The sequence below is a fragment of the Tauraco erythrolophus genome, chromosome 2, assembly GCF_009769465.1.
Source record: "Tauraco erythrolophus isolate bTauEry1 chromosome 2, bTauEry1.pri, whole genome shotgun sequence".
Classification (NCBI taxonomy): Eukaryota; Metazoa; Chordata; class Aves; order Musophagiformes; family Musophagidae; genus Tauraco; species Tauraco erythrolophus.
In genome coordinates, this window is record NC_141466.1 from 470,550 (window position 1) to 492,633 (window position 22,084).

General features: G+C 42.7%; 2 protein-coding genes across 4 annotated transcripts in view; one reads left to right on the forward strand and one right to left on the reverse strand.

Moving 5' to 3' along the window:
- Window positions 1–18,905, reverse strand: part of TFB1M (transcription factor B1, mitochondrial) — a 28,087-nt gene extending 9,182 nt beyond the window's left edge. The window contains exons 1-7 of one of the 3 annotated variants that reach the window (XM_086631992.1): window positions 18,276–18,385; window positions 17,873–18,030; window positions 16,221–16,372; window positions 12,351–12,459; window positions 10,236–10,387; window positions 4,696–4,815; window positions 4,472–4,510 (exon numbers count right to left, since the gene is read on the reverse strand). In XM_086631992.1, coding sequence (XP_086488118.1) covers window positions 4,472–4,510; window positions 4,696–4,815; window positions 10,236–10,387; window positions 12,351–12,459; window positions 16,221–16,372; window positions 17,873–18,005 — 705 coding nt within the window. In that variant the 5' untranslated portion in view covers window positions 18,006–18,030; window positions 18,276–18,385. Of the gene's footprint in view, window positions 1–4,471; window positions 4,511–4,695; window positions 4,816–10,235; window positions 10,388–12,350; window positions 12,460–16,220; window positions 16,373–17,872; window positions 18,031–18,275; window positions 18,386–18,877 lie in introns of those variants that run through there. The other 2 variants (XM_086631991.1, XM_086631990.1) reach the window with 2 other exon arrangements.
- CLDN20 (claudin 20) lies at window positions 231–890 on the forward strand. Its single transcript, XM_009980059.2, has one exon. The coding sequence runs from the start codon at window positions 231–233 to the stop codon at window positions 888–890; it is 660 nt and encodes a 219-aa protein (XP_009978361.1).
- Window positions 18,906–22,084: the final 3,179 nt, after the last annotated feature.

Consider the following 22,084-nt stretch of genomic DNA (forward strand, 5'->3'; position numbering starts at 1 on the left):
GCTCTCGTCTGCTGCAGGGTCATGTTCACATACTTATTCAGATAGTTCCAATTTTAAATGCCAGCTTTTTTTGTTTGCTGATTTCTTTTTCTTCCCCCCTCGCACTTCTCCTCCCCCCCCTTCCTCCCTGTTACACAGAGGGCTACAGCCTTGGCTACGAAGCTACCAGCCAGTTACACTCATTTGCCAGAGAGGAACCGGCAGACAAAAGGTGGCAGCAGATAATCACCATGGCATCAGCAAGTCTGCAGTGCTTCGCCTTTATCCTGGCTTTGCTCGGTGCTTTTGGAGACATCACAGCCACCTTGCTGCCAAGCTGGAAGGTGAACGCAGATGTTGGTTCGAACATCATAACTGCCATAACGCAGATGCAAGGACTGTGGATGGACTGCACGTGGTACAGCACTGGGATGTTCAGCTGCACCCTGAAATACTCCGTTCTCTCTCTCCCCGTCTACATCCAGGCTGCACGGACCACCATGGTCCTGTCGTGCATCCTGTCAGCCTTCGGGATCTGCTTCACTACAGTGGGAATGAAATGCACCAAGCTGGGGGGGGACCCTGACAGCAAGAGTTACGCTTGTTTTGCTGGAGGAGTCTGCTTCATTCTTGCAGGAGTCTTTGGATTAGTACCAACGTCCTGGTACACCAGAGAAATCATCTCCAATTTTCTGGACCAGACCGTTCCAGAGAGCAGTAAACACGAACCAGGAGGAGCAGTTTACACAGGATTCATTTCAGCAGGGTTCCTGCTTACCGCAGGTGTGATCTTCTGCACCTCCTGCTTTAAAAAGCGGCCAGGAGCATGGATTCACCCTCCCAAGCAGCACCGTTTCCCAGCCACAGAGCAGGAGAGCAACGCAGGTTACAACCTGAAGGACTATGTGTAAATACAGTTGTTTCTATCCATTCAGGCTTTTTTTTTTTTGTGCTAAGTGTAGTTTGATTGTTTCAAAGAACGTGTAACGTAGCACTTATCTTTTCTTACATCTGGGTTGTGATTATGTTTGAGCAACGTATTTCATTTATAGCAGCATCCACAAAATGAATGAAGTAGGAAACAATGCTTGTCTGCTACAAGAGCCCTTTTTTTGTTGATCTTTCAAACCATTCTTTTTTACTTTCCAAGTAACATTTACTGAAGAAAAAGGAACTATTTAAAGACATAACTCACAGTACAAGTAACGTACTGATGGCTTGTTGCAGCAAAGATGCTTAGAAACTGCTTTCTATTTAGCTAATCAGGCTATCAATAACATCTAATGTTTTATAGTGTATTTTACATGTTTATTTTAATTATGATGCAAAGAAAAAATCCCCAACCACTCAGTCCAAGAAGCCCAATTCAATGGTTTTTAAGTAACAGGCACACCTTTCATTTTCAGTTCTAAATTGCCTTGGTAACTAGATTTAAAAAAACCCCACAACCAAACAAAACAAAAAAACAAACAGCCCCCACCCCTCCCCCTAAATGAAACCAAAACAAAAAATCACACCCAAACCCACAGCCCCAAACCTTAGCTGCACTGGATGTTCTGCACATCAGGCTGAAGAATCAGCAGTACCATTCAGATCTTGCCAAAAATGGCTCTACCCCAAACTGCCACCTGCTGTGGGTTTGTTATTATCCTTGAAGAAATGCCTCGGGGCATTCCCCAGTTGTTACCAGTCCATCACTACCCAGTGAGTGCTAGATTTCAGGAGCCACACAACAACCCCAGTGGGATCATGACCAGGAAAACACCTGCAAACTGTAACACACAGGATACAAGCCAAGTATCTATGTCCCAGGAAAATCAGGAAGCATTCTGGCTTACACTTGCTCAAAGTAATAATAATAATACAGCTACCATGGATTGTCTTCTATGTTTCTGGCCTTCCAAAAGAATTTGATAAGTCTGTTTAGTTATTCCGGTAGGGTCTGTTTCAGGTCCATTCCCATGTTTTCTATTACTGTAAAACGTAACATACAGCGGTGACAGAGAGACAGCTTCTTCATGTAAAGTCATTTCTTAACCCTCTTATTTTCATTAATAATCTTAAATCCTTTAACCCTTTCTTTCGACATACAGATTTTGTTCTGTATTGGTCACTGGCAGAGCTGTGTGCAAATGCTTCCCTAGGTGGGAACCAAATTGACAGACATTTACCAGCACAGGTGGGGAATGAGAAGAGGATATGATATAGGCCTTTAAATTTAGGAATACGATAATGCTGGATGAGCCTTTCAACAAAACCAACTGCAATTTATTTTGTATGTTTATACACAACTTTCATTTCCCATATTATTAGCCCAGAATTCACTAAAACAGTATGAAGGGGCCTTAACATTACATGTATGGTTTGCTGGAAAAAGTGAGATCTTTTGTTACAGCATTTGAGAAAATTAAATGTTTATGCACCTAATATGTGAAGAGTCTTTATTCTACTAACCTAGAAGGGAATGATGTCTCGTCTGCATTAGTACTGCTACGCAGCCGTTGTGAGTTTCCTGTGCATTCATCAAGCAGCTTGTTCTGTACTACTCCTAACAGCAGTATCAGAGTTATTCAGTACTACAGGGACTCAGCCATGACCAAAAAGCCAAATCTTCTTTGCTTGGACACAATGCTGTTCAGAACCATTCCATTCCATTCCATTCCATTCCATTCCATTCCAGAGTCTTTTACATCTCAATATTCACAGCTATTGTTGAAATCATGCACTCATTGAGAGAAAAAGGTCAACAACTCATTCCCAAAAACATGCATCTCCACCTTCAGTACGGGGTTTGACACATACTAAGCTGCGATCATTGCTAGGTATGTCAATTACAACTAACATTTGTAAAATAAGAACCAAAGGCGTTTTTACATGAAGGCATAAGGAAAAGGTCATCATTGCGTAGTATGAGCAAAACAAAGTATTTGTTGGTTACATAAGCAGCAAATTTTTCTTCCTAGAACTTTATACAGAAGTATCTGAACTTCTCTGTGTATCTATCTGTGAAACAAAAATCAAGCACTGAGCAACTTCATTCACAACAGGCAGCCAGAGCTTTCCAAGCAAACAAAGATGCTGTCAGAAATGGCAATATCTAAAACTACAAGTCAGTCTGCAGCTAAGAGAACGGGGACAAAACAGAAGGTCCATCTACAGTAAGAGCTTGAAGGAAACAAAACAGTGCAAACGGGTGCCAGGTCTGTGTGAAAAAAATTGTACTTTCTGCTTTTGCAATATAAGCAATACTTGTTTTAACTCAAAGAAGTATATTAAATAAAAATATGCTTGCCTTTAGTGGTGCTGCCGCCTTTATTCCACAGAGCACTACCAGGCTGTAGGATCTGCATATGCCAAGACATCATCACAACTCTGAGCTACCTCTCTCTCAGTCAACGATGGCCAATTCTGAGACAGTCTGCCCAAGGCTTCGGACCACACTAGCTCTCTGCCCTCAAATTGTATCCACCATTGAGAAATCACCCTCACAAAACTGGAATTTCGGCCTTACTGAACACTATTTCACATATTTAATAGTGAGATGACATCCTGAAATTATTTTTCACTCGGCTAGGAGACAGGAAAAAAAAACAACAAAACAAACAACCCAAAACCACAAAGCAAAAAATGAGATGTCTTAAGCATAGTAATTTTTCTTCACAACAGACTGCTGTCACAACTAATAATTTAACATGTTTGAACAGTTATTTGCTCAAAAAGTACTACCAGAATTTTAAATCATCACCAGAATATGCCCAGATGGCAGCCTTAGAATTCATTGTGAAAAAACACAGAGAATGATCTTCCAAAGGTTCGCAAGAGTTAAGCCTGAAAAGTGGAAAGGCCAAGAGATGGACTGTGACAGGGGAAGAGAGCTGTTCTGATGAGCTGAACCAACCGGGTTAAGAGGAACTTTCAGAAGCTGCAAGTTCATTTCCGAAACAGAACAGCAGATTTCCACGTGTGTTCAGCGGAAACAGACCCCGCTTAGTGTCAAGCATGCATTTTTACAAAAAAAAAAAAAAAGATACATTTTTGTCCAAAACGCAGTTTAATTTACTAATTCTTGCTTCCTGTAATCATAATGGCTACTAATAAAAACCAGTAGCAGGTCGCTAAGAGGAGAGCAAAGAAACTGTTCTCTTCTACTGACTCGAGCACCCAGACGGGAGAAGAGATGTTCCCTTTCCCACAGGCAGGGGATGAAGGTGACAAAGTGCTACAGCGCACAGGAGGCAGTTCAATATGCTGAGTGGGGTGAAATGTCAGGATTATAGACCTGGTAAAATTAGAGACCTTTGGCAAAGAGGAGAAATGGAAGGCTTTTATTTATCAGGGTCTTTCAAAAGACCCATCAAACTTCCTCGGCGCAATTCCCAACTGTTTATAAATGCAAACTGCAAACAGCAGGCTTTCCCAAGGTGCTGCAATCCCAGCAGACTGTCCTGCCGTTAATCCTAATCTCCCTCTCCATAAACACCCAAAGAGGTACCCTGATCGTGCAGATAGGCTTGAAGGTCAAAGCCAAGTTCTGAGGAACCAGAAATAAAAGCACCTTTTTGAAGAAAGCGTGCATCCTTTAGAGGAGTATCCCATCACCCCACTTTGTAGCACGGAGATGTTGGACTAGAGCACCCAACGGTGCTCCTTACTCACACTCAGATACATTGCTGCACTGACAAATTGCCCAGAAAATCCAAATACATCGAAACTTACCTCTGGCTTTGGAACAAAGGCGTCACCTGGAATTACGAAGCAGGTTTCAACAGTGCAGAGATGCTGAGACATGATGGACAGTCTGCTACGTTGCCTTCCTCCTGGATTAGCTGTAAGCCTCTGTGGAAGAATCCAAACACGTGTGTCAGTGAAACCGAACTGACCAAGCAGTCAGCTACATTAAAACTTGATTTTCAGTATAATCAAAGGCAAAGGCAAATCATGAAACCAACTAACTCACATCAAAGTTAATGCCCAGTTCATCTAGAATTTTTCTCTCTAACATGGCAGCATTTCACCAAGATACCATGCTAATTTGTAACCTCAATCCTGCAGGCAAACACACACGAAAAGGAGCTCCTTGAACTTCTGCAGAACTTCACAAATGTCAAAAGAATTCTGTATGGGCAAAAGAGAAACTAAAACTATTCTGACAGGAAGATTCAAAATAAACGACACCAGCTGAAAGCATTTCATAGAATTTCTAGGTTGGAAAAGACCTTAGAGATCATCCAGTCCAACCGTCTCTAATCCCGCATTAAACCATATCTCTAAGCAGTTCATACCTAGAGAATACTTCATATTCTCACATCCTTTCCTTCCACTGTTTCAAATACTATTATTTTTTTCTCCTTCAAGATGAAACAAAGCTCCATAAACTCAAAATCGGATAGAAATCAAAATTTCTTCATTATTAGTTCTACGTTTCCAATATACGCAAGGAAGCTGGATCTACTTTACATAAATTTAGAACATCTAACAGTAAGAGCATTTAATACTCAATAAATTCTCTGAATTTCCCAAAAATTTTCTTACAAAGATTATAAAAAACAAGTAGCCTGGACAGAAGTTTTCTACAGTGTCATGACCCAGCAAGAAACATGTTCTGTGTGTTTTGCTAGCACAAACAAGATTTAAACCTAAAAAAGCACCCAGCAAAATGAGTCTCAAAAGGTAAAAGACATTACACTAGCTACGCAGGAATAGAATTTTGAAAATTCCTATTCTTATTTACCACTATCTTTATAAAACATAAAAGATGAAAACCAATTTGCATATCTGGTAACATCGGTACGTCACGTAGCTGCAGATGAAAAGCCTGCCCACGAAATGCTGCTGTCCTTCTTAAAACTATCCTTGAAAAATAAAATTATATCTATTGCTGAAGTTCAATTTTTTAACAGCTCTCCTGAAAGGCAGTTTAAGTATCAGCACAGCACAAATAAAATACTTTTGCAAGACTTTTTCAGAAAGAAAGCTCAGTGATTCTTTTTGCCTATATCAGCATTTAAAACTACCTCCATTATTGCTTCGGAGGAAACCTATTTAAAAAAAAAAAGTAATAAAACAAATATATCCACCATCATTCTTATTCTCTGACAAAACCCAGGCTGCAGAGTCTAACAATGCTCTCAGATAGGCACTTCCCTAATCCCTGCCTGTAGTCTTCCCAGTGCCAGTTCAAACAAGCGGCTCCTTACTTCCCACAAAAACATTCCACCCAGTCTCAGGCACTTGGCTCCTGCTTTTCAGCTACAGAAACAGTAACTTAGAGCCTTCACGTCTGGCCAGTAACATCTGAAACCACTTCGACCACGTCAGCAGGAACATACCTGTGCACAGCACTGCTCAGGGAACACCAAAACGAGGAGAATATGCTCACAGAACAGAATCAGAGTTCGGGTGGGAAGGGACCTTGAAGGCCAGCTAGTTCCAACCCTCCTGCAGGGCGCAGGGACATCTGCAGCTACATCAGGCTGCTCAGGGCCCCGTCCAGCCTGACCTTGAATGTTTCCAGGGATGGGGCATCTACCACCTCTCTGGACATGTTCCACTGTTTCACCACCCTCATTGTAAAAAAAAATTCTTCCTTGTATCTAGTCTAAATCTCCCCTCTTTAAATCCATTACCCCTTCTCCTATGGCAACAGGCCCTGCTAAAATGTTTGTCCACATACTTCTGTAACATGACATTTTTGTAGGTTTCTTCCCCCTCAGTTCTCAAAATTTTCTTTGTTCCCGTTTTTAAAATACGGATAGCATCTGAAACCGTGCTACAGTAAACCATGCGTGAGTTCAGCTGACTAGGTAACAGTTTTGCATCTGCTATTAAAATTCTAGTAAGGCACGAAGCAAAACCAAGATCCCGAAGCTTAATCTGGAATAGAATCAAGGTGGAACCTGATGTCTCTGGTACTGCTGCTCACTATCAGCCACTCGGCATGACTTCAGGAACAACTATTTGTTTCGTTCTTCAGTGAGCTACCCCACAGATTTGTGCTTTTCATAAATGCATATTATAAGCCCGTTATCAATGAATCTGCAAAATCTGTCACAGAAATTAACCTACACCAAAAATCCCACTGGCAAAGCTGACCATGTAAAGGAATATTAAACAGATTTTAGGACACCAGCCACCTCCTGCAAAATGGCTTTTTTTTAGAACTTAGGTATTTGCATTTAACCTGTATCAGCTATGAAAACATAATGGTAATTTTTTTGTCTGTTTGCTGCTCAAAAATCTGATTTATTTTCGACTTTATTAGCACCTTTTGCCTAGTGTTGTAAATAGACAGCAGGTTTAGATACAAAACAATTAAGTATTTCGCTCTTCTAACATGCCTGTCTTCTAGATACCCAACAGTCCAGCAGCCCCACCTCCCAGCCTGCAGATCATGCTGGCACAGCACTTCAAGCCAACTACTCTTTGCCCAGTTTTACTCAAAATTTGAGACTAACCAAGCTTCTGTTTAAACTGAAATATGGCTCATTTCAATGGCAGTGGGCCAGAAAGCACCTGGCCCAGGCAGCAGAGTTGGGGTACAGCACTGAGGAATTCAGGGCACGGTGAAAATTCTTATCCATGAAGTAAGTAACAAGTTAATGAATTTAAACTACAGAGACAAAGTGATCTGCTTGACAAGGAAAAGCATCATTTTTACTGCTGTGGAATTTGGTCTCATCCTCCTCAAAGGTCTCAGAATTCAGTGTACACCATAACTGCTGGTTTTCATCACCGGTTTTACTGAATGCAATCAAACCAGAGCAGTCTGCAGCAACAGGTCTACCCTGGCACAACTCATGCCAATAGCTGTGCTACGAGGAAACGTAAAAGCAGGAAACTACCACCAACAAGAGAGACAAAGGTATTTTCTAGCTGTTACACCAGTGAGAACGAAGCTTGACCACAAATAACACAGCACGTTGCTTTATCTTCTCACTGTTAACACCAAGCTATCCTGATTGCTAAGAAAGCACGTGGCTCCACTCCATGGCAACATCTCACCCTTCTGCTGCGTTTACGGCACATAGATTGAGACTTTCTTGGATATTTAGGCTCTCAGCTTAGAACATCCAGTGAGGACATCAAGCTTTCAAGTATGAGGCATTTTCCTTTCAAGAATATAAATCCACAGACACATAAAATATCAGTAGCAACTGATTTATTATCTGCATTCCATGTTCTCTGTTCCCTGGTACTGAATATGCCTGTATATGCCAAATCACAGTGGTTAACGTAGGCAACTCCAGACGGCCAGAAAAAAGACATAGGTTTTGATTATCATCCTTTTTCCTAATCATAAAACAAAATAGTCTCTCTCAAACGAGTTTTTCATGATGTCAAATCAATAATGGAAATGCAAACCAGAAATTCTGAACCATTTTGTCTTCAGTGGAACCCCTGTGTTTAAACAGACGTAAGAATCAAGACATCTCGGAACGCGAACTCCGCAACAGCTAACACCGACGCATTCAGTGCACAACCTTGAATTCAGTTTCCCAGTGTTCCTAACTTCTCAGCGTTCCAAGCACAAGGAAGTGGTCAAGGTCAGGCTGGATGAGGCTTTGGGCACCCTGGTGTAGTGGAGGGTCTCTCTGCCCATGGCAGGGGGGTTGGAACTGGATGATTTTTATTAGGAAAAAATTTTTTACCATGAGAGTTGTAGAACACTGGAACAGGTTGCCCAGAGAGGTGGTGGATGCTCCATCCCTGGAGACGTTCAAGGCCAGGTTGGACGAGGCCCTGAGCAACCTGATCTAGTTGGAGATGTCCCTGTTCCTTGCAGGGGGGCTGCAGCTACACAAAGAACAGAGCGCGCTTACACTCAGTGCTGGGCCAGTGTTTTCACAAAACTCTGCATCTTACCCATCGTCACAGCCCATTAGCCATATTTCGCAACAAGGTCTAACCTCAAATGGCACAATGTCCTTCTGGAAACCAGATCTGGATTTTTTAACGTCTGAAACCACATGAGCTCAGAATTGGATTAAGCAATCTAGTTTATTTCGTACTAAATGTTTGTCCCTGGTGTTCTCTACAGCCCTCTATCAGAAATACTTCAGCGTTTGTCCTGAATCCTGATTGCAGGGCTAGTGATGACAGCACAAAATGGTTTTCTGTGACCCCCCAAAATGACAGCAGACATGTCACTTGCATATATAATTACTACTAATTTATGTAGTGAAAAAAACACAGCAAAATTTTCCTATTAGAATTTTTACCTGGAAAGATTAAAATTAAAAGAACACATGCATTTAGACTGCGCACACAGACCCAGATATTTACAAACACTGGAGTAATTAGATGGAAATTCAGTTTTAAGACTGATGTGGAATTCCTTTTTTTCTTTTTTTTTAAAAAAAGCGAATGAGATGCTGCTAAGAGGCCATACCCCTTTCATAAATGCCAAGCGAAATGTCTTCCAGCCTCTCTGTTATGAGATGTTTCATGCAATGGCAACAGAAACAAACTGTTAGGGCTGAAGGCACTGTGGGGTAAGTCAACCTACTATCAACTGATACAGAACTAACACTACTGCACAGCAGACCAGCTTGGACTTCATTGAGAATCTAACTATTGAGACAAAGTGAAACCTCCATTTGCTTTTGGCTTTGCTGTGACAAAACTCCAATGATGCCTTTTCACACATGCAAGACTGGCAGCAATCCATTAGTAATTGGGATATCAAGCCTTGTTCAGAAAAAGCCAGTCAGGGTCCATGGTCTTGAAAAACACTCCCTGGGTTTTAATTGTTCGGTCACAACAGGAAACAATGCTAGCGTCCACTTTTCCCTATTTCAAGGAAGGTGTCCTTTTAAAAAATATTTTTAATTAATAGGGCAAAGGAAATATCCATGATCGTATTTCTTGAGACAATTAAAAGGTAAGGAAAAACAGACTGATGAAATGGTGCATGAATGTCTGTGAGAGAAGAAAGATGTTTAAAAGCAGAAGAGGGCTGTGGAATCTATTCAGGTTGAAGAAATCAAAGAACAGGTTATACCTCAAGGAAATACATCCCTCTATAAGGAATTTAAAAAATAATAATTTATGCACTGTGAAAGGATCAGAGCAGACGATTAACTCAACACTAAAATTCATAATTTACCGCCACACAAACTAAAAATTCAGCCAACTCTTTCCTCTCTTTTTAAAGCCAACTAAGATTGGTTTTGTAGTCTCAAACAAAAGGTTGCAGGTACACAAATTTTTGTTCAATTTAGCATCTGTAAAATTTTGGGAAAACACTACCATCTTACCTCTGCAACTTCCTTCTGAAAAGTTAACGTCATCTGCGTCCTGCCATATACAAAAGGTCCATCCTTTTTCGAAACACTTGCAAGCCATTTGATGATTAGAGGAGTTGAAACACTGAAGGGCAGATTCCCAATGATATGGATATCTGGTGGCTCTGTTAATATTTGATGGGAGAAGAACAACTGTCAAAAAGTTTTGGGTAAGATTTTGCCATGAACAAACGTGTGAGTAAGAATGGAACGTACGTATAAACCTAGACTTAAAATATGAAAACAATTTTTATCGTGCCACGCCAAAATTATGCCTTTCCACTTACACTTGCCTTACACTGACAAAACCGTGTTAGAATTCTCAGTAATTAGTTGGAAAAAAGCGGTTAGTTTTGGTTCTCATTTACATTTGAACAAATCAGCAGCTTTCAGCTGATTTTCAGTTAATCAGTACATTTCAGCTGAGCTACCCCAGAACAGCAAAACCGTAACAGCAGCAAAATTACAACCGTGTTTCCATGATTTCAAACTACAACTCTTAGGTAGACAGTAAACAGCCACACTCATCTTCTGGCCAACACACTCCTCCCAGCGGTATTTTATGGCGTTTTCATAATGCCCAAAACAGTCACCGAGCTCAAACCTGACAGAGCTCTCTGTCTGCACAGAGTCCTCGAACCCAAAAGGTCTCAGAGCAAGGCTGAGACTTATCCAGAAGGGTCCTTGTGAACGGATTGTTGGATCCTGCACTGTGCCAGCACGTGTGCTGCAAACGCAAAGCGGGCGTTTCGCTAGCTGGAGCCTTCTGCCTAAGGAGTGCAACACAAAGGCAAGTGTGCTGTTTCTTAGATATACAGCACTTAATAATCACATGAATAAATTTGCATCCTTATTATAGAATCATAGAACAGTTTGGGTTGGAAGGGACCTCAAAGATCATCCAGTTCCAACCCCCCTGCTGTGGGCAGGAACACCCTCTACTACACCAGGTTGCCCAAAGCCCCATCCAACCTGGCCTTGAACACTGCCAGGGATGGGGCAGCCACAGCTTCTCTGGGCAACCTGTGCCAGTGCCTCACCACCCTCTGAGGGAAGAATTTCTTCCTTAGATCTAATCAATATATGGGTTCCATTTGCTTTTCTGATTAAGGCTGCTGAGATCAGGGCAAGTGCTCGAGCCAGTGGTCTCCTGGCTCATGGCAAAGCCTGGTGCTCCCAAGGTTCCCGACTCCTAAGAGATGATGATACCAAATTCTAACGGGTTTTCTGGCACACTTTACTTACTATGCACTTTTTAGGCTGCGCTACTTCCAGCAGATTTGTGATATTACACATGTATGAGATGGCTACGGATCTTTCTGAAACCCACCCGCCTTTCAGATTGCAATAGTATTAAAAAAAGTGTATCTTGCCTCTAGTTAGCTTCAAAGACAACAAGGACTTACACATTTTTTTCAAGAAAGGAAAATTTTTAAACACTGCACTGCAGTTTCATATATGCATTAGCTCATGCTTTTGTGAAGCACTTACCTTTTGCCATGAGGCAAGCACAGCTCGCATTTTTTCAAGGTGAACATGATGTGGCAAGGTCTTTTATGTCCTAAGTCAGAAAGCACTTTATTGCTCTCCAGTCACTGCAGACAGTGACTCTACCATAAATTAAAAAATTTGGAAAAGGGGCCCAGGAGGTCATCTCTGGTTTATCTAATAATATTACATGTTTTAAAAGAGAAGTCAAATAGAGTCCTATGAGAACATCAGATTTGAAAAAAACCCACCACAAATCTCTGATTAGATTACACTTTTGACAAAGATATCCAGCTGAAACTAAAGAAATGAGAAAACTACATTTTTGAGGACAAATTTCCTAAAAAGTTTAAAAGCAAGTTACAGAAATTTCTTCAGTGGAATGACAACACTGGTGGCTTCTGGCTTCTTCAAAAAGAGGAAGAAGCTGGGAAGAAAATATACCATTTGATTTGCTTTCATGCTTTCCAAGAGTCATTATGGTACAGTCAAGACACCCTCAGGTTAATAACTGCAAAGCTCCTCAATGTTGACTAAGGTGAATGCCACAGAAATTCCACTGAAGCCTTAAAAAGAAATAAACCAAATCTAGATACTAACCGTCCTCCCAGTCCTTTTTTAAGTGCTTTGGAAAAGCCTTCTCCATCTTGTACGTCAGGATATCTCCATGCACAATGCGCACTTTTCCTGGAGCTGCTTCAGATAACATCTGTTTGTGAGCAAGCAAACAGAATTCACAGTGAGCAGTAACCAAACTGACTTCCAGTTTCGGTCACAGCAGGAATCAAACCATTGCTATATGTTTATCTCCAACATACAAAAAAAAGCACAATAGCAGTTAAAACTGAGCACACTGTTGGCAAGTATTTACTTTCAAAACGCAAACACTATGGAAAAAAGTGATTCTTTAAAGGCTTAGGATTCATAGCTGTAGAATTCAAACCTCAAAAGACTGCTAAGAGTCTCTGCCACAAGGATAATTAACAAACCCCTGGCCACCAACAGGACTCCACCTGGTTTAGGTAATACAGGCAGCAGGTTTTAAAATTTTTACAGCCATTACCTATGGAAACAAGGCTTTGGTCGTTTATTCTGTCTCTCCCACAGCTGTAGGGTCTATTATCCAATTTTAGCCATATGTGATACAAGGCTGCAGAAATATTCAGTCATTTTTAATTTTACATTAAAAAGGGGGAAAAGATTCTCTTAATACTCCCTGCAGAAGTCTGAACTCACACCATTAGAAACCAAGGAGTTCCCAAAAATGAGGGAATGAGTACCAGCAGCTGGAGAGAAAATTTCAGAAACGTTTATCTTTTTAGACAACATCTACTCCACACCACTTCTGCAGCTTCTCCAGTATTTAATAAAGGCTGAAATGCAAACTCGGAACCGGCTGTAGTTTGACGATCAATTCTTTCATTTTTGGTATCAGTCTACACAATCAAAATTATGGAAGTTTTCTTAGTGTTGTACTCATCTTTTCTCTTACAATATGAAACTACGCACAAACAGCATGATTCAAAAGCAAAGTCATCTTTTCCAAAGATGACATTTGGGGATATTTATTGTTCTTAAGTCAGAGTAATGAAAAATGGCTTAAAGAACAATTTTGGTTTTGCACAGAAATCCAAATCCATAAACAGCTAAGTGCTAGTGGCTTAAGTGGTGAAATAAGCTGCTCTCCATTGTTAGTTCCATCTTCAATCTGAATCATGTTTAGATGCTCAAGGGCACAAACAGCTTTTATGGGTCTCTGAGCCAAAGGAAAGTGCTGTTTTCTCATACTGTTCAAAAAATGTTTGCATAAAATTTGAGTAAAAGGTTTTTTTTTTTACCATCAAACCAGCTAAATTTTGTGTAGAGTACAAAAAAAAATGTTTAACTAAAATCTAAGTGTTCCTACATGTTTTCAGTGTAATTATTTCAAAACAGAAAAAAATAAAGCTAACCTCAACTCCCAATCACTTAACGGATTTTTCAGCATGACAATGGCAATTTCATGGCACAGCAATTCACTGATCTGCCACGATTTGTCAAATCTTTCTGTGAAGCTGTTACAAATGCTAGAACAGGACGAACGATCATGTAAGATCAATAAAGTCAGAAAACAGTGTAAGAGAAAGGAGACAGCTGGCTACACAATAATGGATTATTAACAGGCGTTCTAGTGTTTTCTAATAATAGTTTCCATGTTTTTTGATTATCACACAACATAATTGAGAACTGCATTTAATCTGTGAGTAGAAAATCACCGCTGTATATTTCTAATTTGAAATAAAGACTCAGAAACCCGCTGAAAGTTCCTCCATTTTAGAGGCCAATGTGTGCGGCTAACACAGTCCCAGAAGGTCCCACGCGCCAAGGACGCGATCCAAGGGATTCTCCGTCACATAATCCCCTTGTTCTCCCCAGGCAGCCGAAAGGGCATGAAGAAAACATCCAGGTTGGATGAGGCTTTGGGCAACCTGGTGTAGTGGAGGATGTCTCTGGCCATGGCAGGGGGGTTGGAACTAGATGGTCTTTAAGGTCCCTTCCAACCCAAACCATTCTATGATTCTATGACTCTATGACCAGAGCCTGAAAAACAGTTGATGAAAAATGCTGTATGCTTTACATCAGTGATTTTGTTAAGTATCGAAAGAGACATTTTAAAATAATAGTCCCCAATTGTTATTTTAATCTCTGAAATTTTCTGCTATTCTAATCTCAACCCTTTCATAAGCATTGGGGTTTGATAGAGCGTTTAATGGGAAACCAGGAAAAAAAAAATATCGGTATTACAATTCACCTTATCACAAAAGGAAGATTCACTCTGGCAGGTATCATCTAATTTGAAGAGAAAAAAAGACACCAAATTTAACCCTAACAGATGCAGCCTATTTCTTGCTCATTCACATCCACCGTTACTGAGTTACAGCGTCTTTATATTCAATAACCTCATTCAGGCATATTTGTTTCTACTGTGAGGAGGTGCTAATTAAAAATAATGACTAACGTTAATTTGCTTGAACAGTAAAGAGAATTACGTACCAAAAGCTCATTATAGTCCCTGAAAAGTATACTTTTCTGCAGAGAAATCTGTTGCAGTGGCTGCGCTTTAGAAGATCAGAAAAATTGTCTAAGTACTTAAAAAACTCTCGTTAACTAAAGTATCATTTAATCTCAAATTCTCTCCAATTATTAAACAAAATGCAGATTTGCCATCACTCCGGAAAAGTGAAAACAAAGTTTTTATACTCTGTAAAGATGGCATACTGTAACCTCTCAGTGGCTAACCCTACAAAGATACAGCAACATTCACATCCATGTTTAAGGACATGCACAGCTTCACCTGTATTTCGCATTTCCCATCCCTGGCAGTGTTCCAGGCCAGGTTGGATGAGGCTTTGGGCAACCTGGTGTAGTGGAGGGTGTCCCTGCCCATGGCAGGGGGCTTGGAACTAGATGATCTTTGACGTCTCTTCCAACCCAAACCATTCCATAATTCTATGATTATTATTGTCCTAGAAGGAGATGGTACCAGTTCTGAAGTGAACGACCTGTTTATTTTCACTGCCAGTTCACCACAGAGGACACAGTGCAATGAGGAGAGCCCTCAGAACTGCTGTGATTTGAGATGGCAGAGGCACCAGGAAACAGTCAAATCCAAAGAGACTTTGGGCTCTGTTTTCCTTGCTAGACTTATGCAGCCAAATTCCATAAACATGGAAACTTTACAGTAACACAAGTAGATGGTATTTGAAAAATGCCACAATGACTTGTGAACTTATACTAACTTCAAAAGAAAGGAACAAAAGTTTAACAGTGTTTTGCCTGAAAATGTAAAATAAATAGAATCACAGAATCACAGAATCATAGAATCATGGAATCATAGAATGGTTAGGGCTGGAAGGGACCTTCAAAGGTCATCTAGTCCAACCCCCCTGCAAGGAACAGGGATATCTCCAACTAGATCAGGTTGCCCAGGGCCTCATCCAACCTGGCCTTGAACGTCTCCAGGGATGGAATACTTGCTTTATTCTTCTGTATATGGATGTTAATCCACATTGAACTATATTAACTGGAGATACATGTTCATAAGCTTTTTTTTTTAATCAGGATTAAAATGAAAAATAAGACCAAAGGACATTAAATTCAGCCTTCAAGCCACTATTTCACCTGCATGGATAGACCTTTAGAACGCCTGAAACATCTCAGCCTGACAAAACCAGGCAGGCCTCAACCCTAATTCCGTTGCAGGATCAGGCCCTGAAGAGCCAGGGGGTACTGAAATGAAAAAGCACATGAGAAAGCAGGAGCAGCTGACTGCTATGCTGGTGTTTTCATCTTCAAGCAATGATAGCTCTGATTTGAGCCAGAGAAGCAAACCTGTTTTCAATGCTGAGGTCTCAGCCAGCATTTGGAACCTTTCTGTGCTCTAGTCAAGTGTTGTGGATAAATTTACACAGACTATTCTCCAGACGGTACCTGCAATCCTGGGATAAATCGAGCATCTTTTTCAATTAGAAGAAGCTGTTCAACACCAGCACTGAGAATGGATCTGGTAATTCCTCCTGGCCCAGGGCCCACTTCACAAACATGGGCATTTTTCAGCTTGCCAGCTTGTCTCACTATCTTGTCTGCAAGACACAAAGAACATACTAAACCTTTATTCTCCAGAAGATAAACTCATTGTTTATTGTCAAAGCACAAGTGTGCTTATCTCAGAGCAGACACAAACAGTGACACATCCCAGTTAAACCATCACACGCCTGCTAGACTGCACGAAATTCAGATTTGTTTCACACAAGACACATTCAACTGTTTAAAAAACACTATTTTCAGTGTAATGTCTTTAACATACATTGTTGCTCACTACAGAATCAAATAAAAAGAGAATATAATTTCTCACTGGTAAACTAGCAGTACTGTTCTCCTCCTGCAGGTAATCACTTGTGTTCAACACTCTGAAGTCTCACGACTTATCCTTATACAGGTATTTCATTACAGTTCCTCTGTTTCCAGGAAAGTTGAGAAGCAAAAAAGATGCAATGAATCTGTACCAAGATCACAGTATATATAGAGCAATTTTATGAGAGAGGAGCTGAAGTAAAGTAAGAGTTGGAATACAGGCAACTAGTAGTTACAGAAAGTGGGGCAGCTGAAAGAGGAGAAAAAATACCTGTACGTAAGAGGAAGGATACCCCATTGGAAGGCATTACAGCCAGGAAAGAAAAGAGATTAATGATTGAAATGAGGATTAAAAACGTCGCTAATAAAACAGAGAGATCTGTAGGAAGCAAGGAGAGAGGGATGCAGAGAGAAATTATGCTGCTCACTCCATAACTTCTTAAGTATGCAATAAAAATATCTGAAGACTTGTCTATTTGTGAGGTTTTACTAAGTGCATGCAGGCATTTTTATTCCACAGTAACAGTCTAGCTATTCAGGAAGGGGAACTGAGTTTCATGTTCACTTCCTAAATCGTCATAACCTGAATCCTCAAACGAAATCAAACCATCAGCTACATGAAGCTGGCACTACGTTGTTTACTGCAAAACGCAGCCACCACTGGACCATTAAGAAACTCACCACCGCCTGAACAGTGCCAGCTCTGCCACCCACTGCTGGCACACAGCCAGAGAAAATGGAACTGTTCACAACACTGTAACCGTTTCAAAAAAGCTACATTTCTGGTAAACCCGAGACAAATGATGCTCCTAACCACGGTACACAGTGAATTAACTGCACAACGAGTTACAGTACTTTCTACGATACGTAACAGTCTGAAAAACATACTCGTTTTTGAACCAAAACAGAATAGTAACTGGATGGTCAAAGTGCTACTGAGGCCTGGACGTTTGCATTTCAATCAATAACCCATATTTTACATCAGAACATAGTTTCTACCTAAAAAGTACTCTATAAAGAAACATTTTCTAGGAATTTACAAGTCAGATCAATTTCTCTAAGCTAAAACTACTTTTAAAGGACATCATTTAAAGGTTTACGATCGAGCTGCCATTAGTTTGACACATGTCATCGTGGAAACTTGGTCTCCTTAGCTAGAGTCTGGATTTTGAAGAAAACCAGGATATGTGTTATGTAGTAGCTAAAAATATTAGAATAAAACATTTAACCTGTCAATCGCAAATCCAGCAGGAAGTTCTGGGAAAGTTGTTTCTGTGCTTTAAGGCGGAAGAGCTTAATGATCTCTCCAACAGTTGGCAGGGGAGGCAGGCGGAAAGCTGCCACCTTCCCGGGAACAGCCATTAGGCAGAACTTTTGCCCCTTCCTCCTAGAGAGACATTGAAAAGATGACGCTAGCAGATGCAATAAATTCTAATACGCTTAATACCAAAACCACTACTGAGTTTACAAGCCAAGACACGATTTATAAATCGTTACACGAGTGCTGAATTTCAAACATGCCGAGTGCGCATGCGGGGCCGCGCCAGCCCCCTCCTGCAGCCTGCGCTCGGCCTCACGGCAGGACGCGCGGAATTCCAGCCTCCCTGAAGCTGAACCGAAACGTTTAATTACTCATCGCTTGCTTTTCTGAGCAGAGACAAAGATGGGAATCCCGGGTGTAGAAAATGGCATTAGACAATTAAAAACAAAAAAATTCCTCTCGCTTTCGGCATGACAGGAACTTCTGCCACCCCCCGGCGCTCCCCGAGCACCGGCCGCCCCCGGCGGGGCCTGACGGGGGCGAAGCCCCGGCGTGCCGGAGGCGGGCGGGAGGCGGGCGCCATTTGAGAGCGGCTGCCGGGCGGGGGGGGCAGCGCACGGCGGCCGGCACGAGGAGCGCTGTGACCCGCCCCCGCCCTGCAGCGCGCCGACCCGCTCGGCACCCCCCCGCCCCGGGCCCGGGCCCGGCCCCGGCAGCACGGGAGCCCGGGGACGCCGCTCCGCCCGGCGCCGCAGCGCGCATGCTCCGAGTGCCGGCGCGCGGCGGGGCGGCACGCCGGCGGCTGCGCAGGCGCAGAAGCGCTCAGCGCGGCGGGGGAAGCGCCGGTGCGCGAGCGGAGCGGAGCGCGGGGCACGCCGGGAGCGGGGCACTCCGCCGCACGCGCTCCTCGTCCCCCCGCTTCTGCGGAAAGGAAACCCCCGAGCAGCCAACCGGCGGCGCCGCCATTCCTTACGGTGCACGGTGGGAGCCAGCCCGGAACAGGAAATGCTGCGCTGCCGTGTCGCGCAGGGTCGCGCATGCGCCGCGGGCTGCCCGCGCGGCGTCCCGACCCGACCCGACCCGAGCCCGTCTCGGCGCTTCGCGCGCTCATGGCGCCGCCCGCCCGCGCGCTGCGCGTAGCGCCGTTTCCTTTCGGGAAGTTCCTGCTCCCGCGGCGGCCGGGGGCGGCGCTGCCGCTCCGCGCGGGAGGCCCCGCAGCGAGGGAGCGCGGCGGGGCGGGGCGGGCCCGAAACGGCTCCGCGTGCGCGGTGCGGCGGCAGAGGTGGCTGTGGGCCGTGAACAGCGCCAGTGCGGGGCGCCCGTGGGGTTCGTCCGTGTCTGCGGTGACGCCGTTCAGAATCACAGAATCACAGAATGGTTTGGGTTGGAAGGGACCTCAAAGATCATCCAGTTCCAACCCCCCTGCCATGGGCAGGGACACCCTCCACTACACCAGGTTGCCCAAAGCCTCATCCAACCTGGCCTGGAACACTGCCAGGGATGGGGCAGCCACAGCTTCTCTGGGCAACCTGTGCCAGTGCCTCACCACCCTCTGAGTGAAAAATTTCTTCCTTATATCCAATCTAAATCTCCCCTCTTTCAGTTTAAAGCCATTGCCCCTTGTCCTATCACTACACACCCTTGGAAAAAGCCCCTCTCCAGCTTTCCTGTAGCCCCTTTAAGTCCTGGAAGGCTACTAGAAGATCCCCCCGGAGCCTTCTCTTCTCCAGGCTGAACAGCCCCAACTCTCCCAGCCTGGCTCCATAGCAGAGGAGCTCCAGCCCTCGGATCATCTTCGTGGCCTCCTCTGGCCCCGCTCCAGCAGCTCCATGTCCTTCTTGTGTTGGCATGTGGGTGTACGTGGTGTTGTCAAAAGACACAGAAGTTTGAGTGGGAATGCATCTTCACCGATGTGCAGATCAGTCTGGACTTGAGTTTTCCGTAACATATTCACCATGGAGGTTTGGGGTGTTTTGAGCCGGAGTCAGTCAGCCGGCCGCCTTTCAGCTGCTCTGATTGCTGCACGAATGTCTGGGTCTGCTCATGTCTCTAGAGATTAATTCGAGGGCGGGATCAGAACCGCCAGTTTTCTTCACTCCCTTAGAAAGTATGAAAGCTTTCCGGATTGCAGCCGTACAACATGCAGGTCTTGATCTGACTGAGAAACTAGCATTGGAGAAACAGCTCTAATTAATAGTGTTCTTATGAGTAATTATATGAACTGACCAGTTGTAACAGAGTTTCAGCCACAGGATACTGTACGGACACACAGTGCATGTGTTTAGATGTGTACATGAAGGTACATTTCTGTACATATTCTTAAGACATTGTCCAGTTTTACTCATCCTAAAATCCCCTGGTAGCATCAGCAGCCGTTTTGGCAGAGTATTTCTGCAGTACCTTTTGTCACAGTAGATTGAGGAAGTTCCCTTCCCGACCGCACTTTGGAACAATGGTTGAATCTGAAGGTTCTTTTTCCATTTTAGCTTTATAACTGCGTGTTTGGTGATTATTGTGGCAATGAAAGTGAATGGTAAGAAGGTATTTCCAGAAAACTAAGCAGTTAACTTAAAAGCCACAGATAATCGGGGATATTTTTAGACAGATGTAAGAAAATGAAGACATTAAAGAGTTTGCAAAAAGTAATTCCTCACTCAGGATAACTAATGGGCGTAGTTCTAAAAAGCTTTGTGCATTAGACATAGCTTCTGCCATCACTAGCCTGTTCCAGTTAAATAATAACAGCAGATGCTGTGATGGGTTTGAGTGTTGTCCTGTGAAGAATGAAGTGGAAGAAGGTTGATACACAGAACCTGCATCGGTATCTCTTTAAGGAGGTGGGTTAATTCCTGTTCTGAGATCAATCGAGTTTACCACAGCTGAAACCTTTGCATGTGAGATAAAAAATACATGTGTGCACGTTGGTGGAGTCAGTAGGAAAGAGAAGGAAATGCGAAAGGGCCACATTTAAAGAAAACAAAAAACAGATGTAATTATTCAGTTGTTAAAAACACAGGGACTGTGGCGATCAGTGTTGGGAAGAACGGAGCTGGCCCAGGGTTCGTTGCTTGCACACGGTGGAATGTTGGCATGAAATGTCGTGGTCCTAATCTGATCTGAACAACTGGAGTTTTGAGCTTGTGAGGCGTAAAGTCTTCGTCTTGATATATATTGAATTATAGTCATTATAAATGAAATATAAAATCTAAGCTCCACCTGTTGGTGAAAATGGGAGATTTCCAACGATACTTGTTACTTCACCCAACTTCAAACAGGCTTTATGAGAAAATAATGTCGTTGTGATTTTTCTACTTAAAATCTGAAGAAATTCGAAGGAATGTGGGACTGGATCTTAGGAGGAGCAAGTGTGAAAATGGCATGGAATGAATCAGCTTTATGACCAGCTGAGGCATTCAGGCTATTTTAACTCTAAAGCAAAAAAAAAAAAAAAAAAAAGCCAGTTTAAAAATCTTCCTCGGTGCATAAAAAACGTTATGTCAGAGCAGTGCTTTAATAATGCATTTCACACTTTGTTATCGCCAAGGCTGAGCTGCTTCATCTCACAACCTCGAGTCTACTCAGCCTTTGTATCTGGCATAGTTGAAGTACAAGCTCTTTCTTGGTTAGATGCACGTACAGAAGTTTCCAGGTATTTCATGTGGCCATAATTCTTGCTGTAATAGTAAGAAGATTCAGCAAATTTCTACTCAAGTAATTAAAAGAGATAAAGCAATCTGTGCTAATAGGTCTACTTGTAGAAAAATTTTAGTAGAAAAATCACTTGCTAAAATAATAGTTCCAGTTTATAGTTGCAGTGTTTTCCAGGCTCCTAAAGTTGCTACAGGGGTAGTAGTGTGTGGGTTGGAGAGTCAAGGTGGCCCTTAAAACTCATGAAAGGAAAATGGATGAGTTAAGCCTCAACTCATCACATCATCTGGTCTGTTCTAGATGTCTTCAAGTATTTAGTATTTTGCAAGAGACAGCTTTCGCCTGCTTATTCCAACCTTTTGTTCCTCTGCAAACTATGCAGGAAGAGTACTTCCTTCTTATGATTCTAGCAAAGTTCCCAGAAGAAATGTGAGAAAAATAAACTGGAGTTTCTCCATTCTTGTGAATGCCCGACACCCACCCCATGGCTCTCCAGCCTCTTAATGGAAAATGCTTTTTCCCTTCATGTGTG